The sequence below is a fragment of the Phalacrocorax carbo genome, chromosome 14 (genome assembly GCF_963921805.1).
Source record: "Phalacrocorax carbo chromosome 14, bPhaCar2.1, whole genome shotgun sequence".
NCBI lineage: Eukaryota > Metazoa > Chordata > Aves > Suliformes > Phalacrocoracidae > Phalacrocorax > Phalacrocorax carbo.
The window spans coordinates 12,090,050-12,102,488 of record NC_087526.1 but is presented as its reverse complement, the minus strand read 5'-3'; the positions used below and the strand labels follow the sequence as shown (position 1 = coordinate 12,102,488).

Sequence of the window (12,439 nt, the reverse complement as noted above, 5' to 3'; positions counted from 1 at the left end):
ATAGTTTTGTCTATTTTGTCTGTTATTAATCTATTAACACAGGGGTCGTTCTCGTTGTGAAGGGTGACTGCTCGCGCTTGCCGTCTGTTGGCACTCTGCCTCTCCAGGTGGCAACTGCCTGCTGGAGGAAGGCTTTCTTTTACTTCATCTCTGTTCTTGTCGTGCTGTAGTTAGAGATGCCTAACCTTTTACAGCTCTGTTCCTGGATAAAGAGTAAAACTGCACTCTTCCAGTAATACGTATATACAAGTATTGCAAATAGGGTTATGACTCAGCCTTTCCCCAGAGACTTAGCAGTGGAGTGAAGGCAGGGAGGAACAAAACAGAGCCACAGACCAAAAGTGTTTAGAATTTCCCATCCTTAAATCAGGCGTCCTTGTAATTAAACAGAGTTGAGAGATGAATCAACATACAAAAATGCAGAGCTGCTTGTGATTGTTGGAGGTACGGGGGGAATGGCAGGAATAGTGCAGGGACTGCGGTAATCTTTTGGAGACATACCAGGCTCAGCATTAACAGACAGAGACCCAGTGCCAGAGACACTGAGCTTTGTAGGACAGAAGAGATGCCAAAAGCTCTGTTTGGGTTAGAGGATACTGAAGGGAGAGCCTTAGGGGTAATGGATCCTTGCCCAGTGAGCATAACCCCTGTCCTCACCGTAACCTTGATGCTAGAGAGAGACTTTTCGATTTCTGAAATCCTTTAAATATCACACAAGCTTTTGGGGGTTTGAACTTTGCTCACAGTAGAGAGTGGATTTTGCTAATGCTCTTGGAGAAGGACTAGCATTTATCTCCGTGTTTAGTGTTAGAGAGAGCAGACATACTTAATGGAAGATATAAAAGGCAGGAAACAAATCTGAATGTGTGATAATGTCTGACCTCATTCTGTAGCTCATGTGAGGCTGGACCTAGTCAACTGCTGATCAGATGCAAGCTGGGTGAGAGTTACTGGAGGCTGGAAGATTCTTCTAGGAATCAGTATGCGAAATATATCAAGATATATTAGAGACAAGAACACTTCCATTGATTGCTTCTGTGTCGATGAGGTTTGCCGTGAGGTGGCCCACTGTGTCTTAAAGTTTTGTTCCCACTTTAGTCATTTGTTGCCTGTGTCATTCAGTTGGAGGTGACGCTGTGTTGGTTTCTGTAAACTGGAATGAAATGGCAAAACTTGTTTCATGTCAGCCACCAAATAACCATCAACTTGGGCTCCTAGATAAAGAGGGTCTGGAACAAATCACTTTTGTGTGATATGCCAAAAAAAGAATTATGACCTTTTTAATGACCCACTCTCCTGAACTTCATCCAGCTCCACCCTAAAAAAAAAAAAAGATACCCAGAGATTTAATGCCTTCTGAAGACAGACATATGTCAGCTCAAGACTATTTAATGAACTCTTTTGAAGTCTTCGTTCTTAACCTACCTCATGGCATTGTGTCGGAAAGCAACACCACTGAGTCTGAATACTAGGCAAATATTCCGGAATAATTTAATTCTTAGGAGACATGTCTGGGAGGTAGTACACTTAACCCCAAGGAAGTACTGAATTTAAAGTGTTGTCCAGTGTGAGAGGCCAAGTACCCGTCCAGTCTTGACTGTACTTAGGTGAAAACTCTCCTGCCAGTTTTTCCCTCCTGCTTTCAAGACCATGTGCGCAACCTCCCGTTCCCAGCCACTTTGGCCTGCCTTTTAGCCGGAATACCTCTATGAAAGACCTTCCTGCTAGAAATCCTTTGGTAGACAGCAAAGGAAGGCTGAGCGGTGGCAAATACTAGCAAGCAGAGCCAGTTTATCTGGCCAGGTACTTTTGCTGCTGTACCAGGCTTTGTCTGAAAATACCAAATCATTGTAAGCAGCGCAGAGGATTGAGGAAATAGATGTCTGACTCCAGTGTTTCCAGGGTATAGCCCTGGAACTACTTTTCAAGAGCAAATAATATATTCAGCTGGAAAGCACGAGTCAGCTGGAAGGGAATCTGGTGTTGAAGGTAAAAGACAGTTCCGTTTTCCACTTTTTTTTGTGAAAAACAATCTTGTGGTTCTAAGCTCTAAAGAGAATAGCATTGAGCTCAGTTGCACATGTTTTCCATCGATGGGTTGCTAGAAAAAAATTGACTCTGTGTTGGCATGTGCTTCCTTAAAAAGCGAGTATGTTATGAGTGTGTCCAGTTCTATGTATAGCATCATGATGGTTTTTCTAGCAATTTACCTATTCATCAAGTATAAATAGATGGCTGTTCACTTCAGCCAGTGCTTTAGAAATCAGTGAGTAAACTCTCTGTGGAATAAAACCCAGGCAGTTTGCAAACAGCCTGAGCTTCCAGCTACTGGCTGAACTGAAGAATCTTAAGTGTGAAATGTACTGCGAAAACATTTTTGCCAGTGAAATGTGTGTTGTCCTGGTGGGAAGAAGGGTACTGAGAAACTGCTTCTTGGCAGTTCAGAGAGTGTAGGTGTCCAGTCCCCACACAGTTTGCCAGAGATGCCTGCAAAGCTCTCCCTGCTGTGAAGTAGATTTTGCTGTTTAGGTACTTGAAAACTCTTAGGTGTTTTATGCTGTAACACCAAATGTTCCACATAACCTGCCACGTGCCTGTATATCAAAATACAGAAAACTAAATCTTGGTGTTTTAAATGTCTATACTGTATACACCAAAGCACTAGGAAGTGTCGCCAGGTTCAGGAAGATCGAGGCAAGATGCAGAAGGCAAGTTGGAGGCTTGAATGTCAGCATTCATCTGTTGTTATACATTGTCTTACTGCAGGTGTCTGAAAACAATACCTGAAGTTACAGCAAGCAATAGATTAGAATCATATTCTGTGGAAATGTGACTCTGGGTATGTTTCCACTAAAACCAGTTGAATGTTTTTATGTTATAAGAGCTGGTGTCAGTTAAGGAGAAGAATGAATTTGTGGTGAAAGGCTTGGAGTCAGGAGAATGAGGCTTTTTCCTGGCTCTGCAATGCATTTCCCATGTGACTGCGAAAGTCACAAAACCCTTGTGTTGCAGTTTCCTATTCTTAGTGCAGGGATAGTGGCCTTCTTAGAGGCATGGTAACATCTTTACAATTAAGCATTAATACATTTCATCAGGGTCTCTGGTGGAAATTCTGGAGCTGTGACCTGAAAACAGTGGCCAAAGTCAGCACAGCGTTTTAGGTGTCCTAAGGAGCTTGCTTATTTTTAGTTGCTTTGAGAAGCACGCTTTTTTTAAAAAAAAAAAAAAAGAAAAAGGCAAAGCAAAACTGGAGGGGAGTGGTGTCTTTGGGCATGCACACATCCTTCTCAACATTAGTGACCTTGACTGTAAATGATGGTGCCATTTGAGGTGGGTTTGAGGTGCCTATTTTAGCCTCAGCTCCTTTTTCATAAAGAGGTCCTCCTATATAAAGAAGGACCTAAAGATGCTTGTAAATTAGTTTATTTACAATTCAGCTATGTTGCTCTCTCTGTGCTAGATCTATTTTCTGGGTGCTTTAAAGGACTTCATTGTACAGTACAGTTGTCACTGAAGATGGGAAATGTCACTCAGAGTAGAAGTTGATACCAATAAAATTACCGTGTTCATGTAGGTTTACTTGAGTGCCATATCCCATTTCTGACCTGTCACTTAATTTGGACCAGTCCTAACCTGTGTAGGTGGGTTACCACCAGCACAAACTCATTACAGCTGTCACGTTGAATTTTCTTGGTGGGGCTATTATCAGAGGGAGGTAAGCTTCTCCTGCAGAAGAGAAGCATGAAGAGAGAATTCCTAGTTGTCTTTTCACCCTTTCTTTTCCTCTTCCCTCATTACTCCCCCTTTCCCTTGCTGTGTGCCTGTCATGCCGTGCACTGTTGGGGATAAGAGTAAGATGATTTTAATTTGGGCAGGGGACTGCTTTGTCTAGACTAGATACTTGTGGAAGTAGCAGTCTGAATTCTAGGATTCAGCAGGCCTAACATTTCAGCTTTATGCTCTGTTCTTGTATCCTTATAATCTATTTGACATGAAATACAGGCATAGGAAGCTAGGTTTCTCATCTCCCCAATAAGATTGAACTTGCTATAGCCATACTTACCTATTTAATAAGGAGGGTTGCATTTCTTCAGGGTCTGTAAAGCATTTAAAGGTCATTGAACTAAAGACCATATAAATGCAGCTGTTGCCAAGATGAATTGACTTGTGCTGCAAGAACAATGAATCCATTTAAGACCTCTAAAACTAAGATTTTTGTTACAAATTTTGAATCACAGAAACTGCTGGTATGGGGAGGGGGAAAATGCAGAGGTTCATGAGGGAGGCATGGAGTCTTCTCCCAACTTGATTTCTTAATTTTTTTTGCCTCTCTGCTTGCAGATTCTCACAAACACAAAGATAAACACAAAGACCGAGAACACCGGCACAAAGAGCACAAGAAGGACAAGGAAAAAGACCGGGAAAAGTCCAAGCACAGTAATAGGTGAGGAAAAGCCGATCAAGTCCTCATAGGCAAAAACACTGTTGGAAATGCAGTCTTACAAGAATTATTCTGATAATATACGAGGACGGAATTGCTCCACTTTGGTTGTGGTTTGTATGAGTGTAGGTGCTTTAAGCCTGGCTTCTGTCATTGCATGCATTGCCATATGGGTAGCTGAAGGCTCACATTTGCAAGATAATGGCTACAATACTAATGTCTAAAAGATTGTTGTAGCTTAGTGTTATTAAAGGCATTGAAAACTAGTTTAACTCCACCTTCACGAAGATTGATCAATTTTGTTCATAACCTTTTCTGTGTGTGGTTCCAATTGTTTGTCAGAAATGTGGAGGTCTCTCTGAGTGTTGGTATAAATCCCACTGTTTTAGCATAGATGAATCTGATGTGACTATTCAGCCTCCTAATAATTAGAAGTGTCTGGAAAGGTGGTCCCCCAGAATGATCATGATGTCCTTGGCCTGCTACCACAAAGGCTGAATATCTCAACTCTGTGAGGCAGTGTTGTGAATTTCTGCTGGGTTAGATGATGAATTTGAAAGGACTGCATGCTGGTTTGTCTGATGTGATTGATACACTACAGTGCCCCTCTGTGGGGACAGTGTTTCATGCCAGTCACCTGCCATGTCATCCACACTGAATATAAACACTTATTTACTCCGTGATGACCTGTAGCTCTTGTGGTGGTGAATTCCATGGCCCAACTGATACCCTAGCCTAGGCTGTGAACTGCAAGAACAAAGACGTGCAGGTCTGTCTGTGGTGTTTTGGTATGGTGGAGCACAGGGCAGGTATGTCACACACAGGATGGTACGCAGAAAAGCTTTCCTATGTGTAACTCCTGACATGCAAGTGCCACAGAGCCTACACTGACAATGAAACTTGCGAAAAACAGTCCCTGGAGGGTAAGTTTGTGTTGTGACACTTGCTGAATGGCAGATAGTGTTTATGCTATGGCCAAGCAAGTGTTATTAACTAATTGCTGTGCTACTGTGATAACACAATCTAAAAACGATTAAAAAAAAGCTTGTGCTAACAGTTGTTTCTATTCAAAAGAAGTGTGGAAAGAAGGAGAGAGTCTATGCTGAGCAGAGGGTTTGTTTTATTGGGGTCGCACTTTATTTGAGTTTTCTGTGACCTTTTGAGAAGTTACACAACCTTGCTGTTCCATAACATGCTTTTTTTTTTTTTTAAAAGTAAATGGTTGTTGGGGGACGGGGGGGCGGGGAGTCTAGGCCAAATAACTTGCAGCATTTACTGGCTTCCACAGCAAAGATGAAATACTTTGGTCACATTGTTTGCACTCGTTGCTCACATATCTATATTGCCTTGGTGTCTGATTTTCATTCTTCTCGTTTTTCAAACATGCATCCCAAAATTGACTGTCTCACATTTCCAGATGTTCTTTGCTTCACTTGAAAAAGTGTTCTGCAATCTTAGCAAAGTATATCCTTTTGTAAGGAGTAATGTAAGCACTATCTTTAAATTTATTAATGATTTGACCTTATTTGCATAGAGGCTGGAAATGGTCAGCATATTTTTAACTGGAAGGACTAATTATGGCTTATAACTTGAAGCTGCATGCTACTGATTGTGTAAACAATAAATACCAAAACAGTGGGAAGGAGATAAGAACGGCTGATGTGTTTTGTGAGGTGTAGCTCATGAGATGATATGTAATCATGCTTTATCTTGTAGTAATTCATTCCTTCCTACAGTGTTGAAATCCCTGTGAGAAAGGCATCATGTTCTTCTAGGCAACTGTGCTTTGTCACTTTTCATTTATCTATTAAGTGTTCATTTGTCCTGTGAGCACAGTATACTGCCTCTGAGTCCTGTTACAGGGTATACCTGTGTGGATGGTGTGACTGAGTGCATGCCTGCGGAGGGGCTTTGTTTAAGGTGTGTTTTGGGGAGAGATTATTAAATATTGCTTTGCCCCTCCGGCCCCTACACAAGGTGGGACTTCACTTCCCTAGGCTGAGTGCACAGCTTGCAAAAGTTTTCTATAGTGTGTTTTCTCCCTGTCAGAACTGCCACCTTAAAAATGAGTGTATTATAGTGCTGAATCGTGAGATCTGGTCTTGAAGGTGGTACTCGGGTAACATAATGTACAGTGTGGTGCTCTGGTTGTATAGTTCCTTTAGGAGTCCTCTAAAATCTTCGCTGCCCCGTTCCTGCTCAGTCACGCACAGGATACACGGCTGCTTGCTGTCTAAAGCCAGCTGACTTCTAAGACAAACTTTTTAGAAATAACTGACCTCATAACTGAAATTTAAGCATTTCTTCCCCAAATCCTTTGATTCAGCTGACGTCCGTGTAATTCCATAAATGTGAGCTGTGTCTGTCAGGATTAGGTTTTAGGTAACTGTTGTCTGGTGGAGGCGATAGCGCAGCAGCTCACAACATGGGGATGAAGGAAGATCTGTGGTGAGCAGGGAGTTGCTTAGAGGGGAGCTGCTGGAAGGACCTGAATGGAGCACGTGCTTGTGGCCAGGTAACTGCCAGGTGTTCACAAGAAAGGTGTGAATCCCAGGATAGCAGAGGCCAGACCTGGTGAGTTATGGACAGGACGGGGGAGGACTGAAGCAAGCCAAGTTTCAGTTCAGGCTCCATTACTACAGTCACTGTACCAAAACGCTTTCCTGGACAGAGCCAAGATGAACAGAAAAGTCTGAATTTTAAGACGGCCTGTGTGACTGTCCATCACTATTATACTGCTAACCAGATGGGTTACACTAGGGAGGGGAAGGGGGCATTTGATCACTTTGTCATTTTTAGTAGCTTTTAATTTTGCCAACAGTGGGAGGGGAGGAAATTGCTTTGTGAGGAAATACTGCAGAATCGCCCTCTTTCAAAAGTGCTCTTAGCTATGATATAACAAGACACAAAGCAAAATTGTTACTGGGAGAAGGGGAGCGAGGACTCTGCCTACACTCATTAGTTTTGGAAATCATGGCCTAGGCCTTTGATGGCATCTGAAGGGCTGGTTCTACGTCCAGTTTATTATGATACTTGGTTGTCATGGCCATCAGTGCTGAAAAAGATTCCTCATGCAGATGTATATATGCAAATGGAAGAAGTGCTTCATCAGCTTTGCTTACTAAACAGGGCTACTATTTTTTCAACCCATCTACTGCTTAGGCAAAGGGTTTTCTTGACACTGAGCTGGTAAATGTCTATCTTCCCTGGTGTCAGCCAGTTGTGCCTGCAAGCTAACTGAAAGGTGTTGCATGTTTAGATTTTTAGCAAATGGGTTCAAAATCCATGGAAATTCTTTGCTTGGAAGATTTTTCAGACAGGTTAGAAAATAGCATTTCCAGGTTTTTCAAGTGTGCAGCTAGAAGAGTTTTTCTCGGTGACACAGTTGTATTGGTTTTGGCAGCAAAATCAGATACTGATGGATCTGTTGTCATGATCTCTCCATAATATGAGTTTCTTTTGAAAAGCAGTTACTTTCTCTGCTCAAATGGCAACTTCACCTTGAAGGGGCACCTTAAGTGTGTTTTTTTTCTTGGATAATATCTGCTAGGTGGCATACTACTGACGGCAGCTGGTCATCAGCAAGTTTGCAACGCTTGTCTTTCTGTAAAAGAAAACTCTTTAAGTTCAACAGCTCTTTTCAGACCTTTGCAGCGAGATAAGCGGTGAACCTCTATGTGCTACAAGGGAATTTCATGGTTGCTTCCCATCTTCACTTGTTGTAAAGACTGCTGGGTCAAAGGTCTTGTTTTTATAAACAAACGTGATGAAGTGCCCCTTCCAAAACCCAGCCCCGCAGCAGTGCCACCATGTTGCTGTCCCTCCGCTGTGACCATGCAGCACCTCCCGTCTGCAGCAAAAACATCAGCTGAACCCAGTTGCTGAGGACTGCAGCAGAATTCTGAGAGCCTCTGCCCCACTGAGGATTTTTGAAGGAAAAAAAAACCCAGCCTGTTTGTACTGAAGTTTCTTCTTTGACAAAGAAAAACAAGTGGAAAATATACATTACTCCATTAGAAATTAAACAAAAAATTTCCAAGGTAACAAGAATATGGGATTTTCCAATGGCTTTTACCTGTATGGGGAATTTTTAAAGCACTTGATAACAGCCTGTCACCTGTTGCTAAAATCAAAAATGAATCCTTTAAAAAAGTTTATCTTAGATTAATAGAACTGCATGTAAATCTTCAGAAAATCCAGTATGTGTTTCAGAAAAGCTGCCACGTTACTGCAAAAGATGTGCTGGATCTTTGATAATTCTCAAAGAGGTTGAAGGGTGCTTGAGCAGAAATCCAAGCCATTGTTGTTGGTGAAACTTGGGTTTGTGCCTCTTTATACAGAGTGTGTGAAGAGTCCCCTAATCACATTCTGAGAAGTACCGTAGTGCATCGGACATTGTACAATGTTAAGAGCATTGTCTGGTTGTGTTTGAAGCAGATCGTTTTTATGTCTGTCTGTAATAGTTTGACAATTTCATTTCCTGCCCTGTACTTTAGAAAGGCTTTTAAAATAAAACCTGCATCAAGAAGGCAGAACAATTCCAATGCAGGAGAATGTTTCCTGTATACAGACTTTGAAGGCTCTAAAGTGCCAAGATAAGTCTCAGAAATACCTAAATAGATAATTTTGATTTCATATGGCAGAAGTGTGTGGAGTGGTATGTAGGACTACTTAATTTTGCTTCTTGCTTTCTTCCCCTCCCACTCACAAGATGACACTTCTGTATCTTAACCACTCATTTACAGCTGTAGTAAACTGGGAGAGAACATTTGTATGCCGCAGATCTTCCCCATCATCCCTCAAGGAAAGAAAATGCAAAGCCCACTTAAGAAAAATCAGTATCAAAGAATAAATCCACATTTCTATCAAGCAAAGTGTTTTCTTTTGCTCCTTTTCTCAGCCCTGTACTTCCCAATTCCCAAAAGAAATTCTAACACACACCCATTAAATATAAATGTCAGTGGTTAAAAAAATAAAATGAAACAAATTTGACGTGGCAATAGGGGAAGACGAGCGTTTTAAGCAAGTAGGCCATGTAAAATAACGAAATAACGGGTCCTTTGAAGCCAAGACTTGTTAGAGATTGGTTTAGAAGTGTTCACAGTAACAAGTGTCTTTTCTGCGAGGTGTCTTGGGCTTTGTGCATGGAGTGTGGGCCGCCAGTAGACTGAAGAGTGCAGAAATGGCAGCGACAGGGAATGGGAGTAAAGAGGCTGCTCTTGCAGCACTGATCCGTGTTGCCAATGTGACAAGCATCTGAGTCGCAGGAAGAAAAATCTTCTGTCAGATTGCATATTTCCTCCATTTACTAAATCTCTTGTGATCACAGCTTGAGATGAACAGAAGTGTGGAACACATAAGGGATTTATAGACCTGTTCTTCACTGGCACCTTCTAAGTTTTATGGTTTTGCTAGGAAAAACACAGATTCCAGGCGTTTGGTAGTTGCGAATGAAGATAAACTTTGGTTCAGACTTCTTGCACACCTCCTCTGATTTATTATGTGATCCTGAATTGCTAAGAATTGTGTGTGTTGGGGTAGGAAGAGGCAGGGGTATCTGACGTAGGGGAAAAGGCAATTTTAAGAGAAGGTTTCAGAATCCACTGTTTCCCTAGCATGGGTAGTTTTGTTTTTATTCCTTGTCTGAGTGCACAGCTCACCTTGATCACCTCTCTAATGGGACGCTGCCTTCTAGTAGTAAAAATGTCTACTTTTCATTTAGTGGTATACCCAATTCTCACACATCTATAGAAAGTGCATGCTAAGCCTGATACTCATCTCAATGTGCAAATATTTTTCTACTTTCTGGTATTTTTATCAGCTATTGATTAGTCCAGCTCTCTATCTTGTTCTTCTCTCTGAAAGCTTGATCTGTTATCTGTGAAAAGACTCCTTTCAACTCTGGGGAAAAGTGCTTTCAGGTTTTTTTTTAAATTGCATTGCTGAAATCCCAGCAGAAACATTGGGGCTCACGTGTTCATTCCCTGTAATACCATATGATAACCCTCTAACAGTGAGCATAAAATACTTCTGTTTCTGAAATGCTCCCTGCACAGTCAGCCGTTCCTTGGTATGCGTTAGTCTGAATATGATCACAGTTTTCCATTAATACTGTATTACGTCAAAGACGACATGGGCTGTGTAACCTATGCTCTGTCCCTATTGTGTTTTTAGATTTCAGTAAAGTCACAGCTCCCTGTTATTTTATGCTTCAGTTGCATTGTAGCAGCTTCCAAGTAGGCAGGCAAAGCTCTGCTTGCAGCAAAGCTCTGGTGCTTGCTAGTAGCAGATTCCCAGTCACGAGCTAATTACATCTGAGAAAATGAGAGGAAATAAGAGACACTTTAGATAAAGCATCCTTCCCAGCTTGTGATTTTGAAGCTGGAATGGAAAGGGCCTGGGAAGGGATTATTAACGTACATAAATGGCACCTGAAGAATGCGGTGTTAAATTACTGCAAAGCTGTTGTAGTCTGAAGAAGGAAGCTGTGATCTGCACATCTGCCATTCTTTGGAAACACTTTCCACTTGTGACTTTCCCGTGTGATCGTAGCCTGAGCAGCTGCTGCCAGGTGCCTGTTCTCCCTTCCTCTCCCTCTCTTCCCTCCTGTCCTCCTGCAGGCACCCTCACTGGGAAATACAGCCATGCTTTCCAGGGAAATGGTCGCTTCTGTTGCGTTTACTGCTTTGTGTGCTTCAGCCTGAGCTCTCCAAGGCCTTCAGATGTCCTTGTTTACACTAACTCTAAATGAAAGACAGTAAGCAAGGTAGCAGAGGGGCTGTAGTACTTCAGGAGATGCATTTCTACTCATATGGCCTTTGTCTGAACTAAGCCAGTACCATGATATGTCTCTAGGTGATGTAATCCCTGGTTCTGCCTGTATGAGTACAGTGTCCCACTGTACTTTGTTGCCTTTAAAAAAAAAAGTGCAGGTTATGAGCACTAAGCACCTTCAAAGGTGTAAAACTCCAAGTGCCACTGCAGTGGTTCAACTGTAGTGGTCTGAGTGAAAAGGAAGATCTTTTGCCAGCAAAGTTGGGTATTTCTAAAACAGATTGTGAACAATTGTTCTACAATCCAGTTGTCGCTGATTTGCACTGAAGTTTCCCCTCTATCATTATTGGGGGTTTGCCGCTCTATTTCGGTGGCGTCAAGCTGGCTTGTTGGCAGAGGGGCATGTGCAGCAAAGGTAATGAAGGATCTACAGTGCTCTGAGACATGAATTCAGGATAACATTATCTGGGTGCATGTGGTCTTGAGACCTTTTTTTTTGTGTGTGTGTGTTTGGTTTCTTTAAAGAAAAGTGATTTCCCTCCCCCCCCAATTTTGAATGGGTCAGGAAGACAGACTTCTGATCTTTAAATTGTTCCCAGTCCTTCCTAATAATAGCTTTGGGGTTGTCTGGAAATAGCTTTTCTGATAGAAGGCTGAAACCTCTTCTTCAGGTTATGGATGGCATCCTGTTGCCTTCTCTTTTCTTTTGAGATTAGTGTGGTGGTTAAATTGTCTTCCCCTGGAGGCTTGCATAAGTATCTTAGCCAAGTGAAAGACCAAAGCTGCTCAGCTTGCTGACTAAAGTTAATATCTGTGTAACTTGCTTTGCTTCTGGAGAAAAAAGTTACCTTTCTCGGGATTGTTGCTTGTGGCCTTTGTTATCAGCACATTTCCAAATGAGCTTTTCTGAGAGATGCAGATTTCAGGCCCTCCTAGGGAAGAGCAGCACATGCATTCATCATTGCACATGTCAGAAAACTTCAGACTGAGTTGTTGAAGTCAGGGCTGTGGTCCACTGTCTAGAAACACGCAGGGCTGACACACTATCTACGTAGAAATGAGGGAAAGCAATTTATGGTCTTTTTTATATTGGAGTAAGTAGCACATGAAAACAGATTTTTATCTGGGGAATTTCTTCCAGTCACATACCAGGAGCAGCAGCGAGCAGGACCTCGGGGTCTAGCCATCAATACTGTTGTTTTGAAAATGAAGCTGCTGAGTGAA

General features: G+C 42.1%; 1 protein-coding gene across 1 annotated transcript in view; it reads left to right on the top strand.

Annotated features, from left to right (window-relative positions):
* The window catches only part of TOP1 (DNA topoisomerase I), a 68,415-nt gene that overhangs the window by 26,152 nt on the left and 29,824 nt on the right, over positions 1 to 12,439 (top strand). The window contains exon 3 of the mRNA XM_064465758.1: positions 4,342 to 4,444. Within this exon, the coding sequence (XP_064321828.1) occupies positions 4,342 to 4,444 (103 nt within the window). The remainder of the gene's footprint in view (positions 1 to 4,341; positions 4,445 to 12,439) is intronic.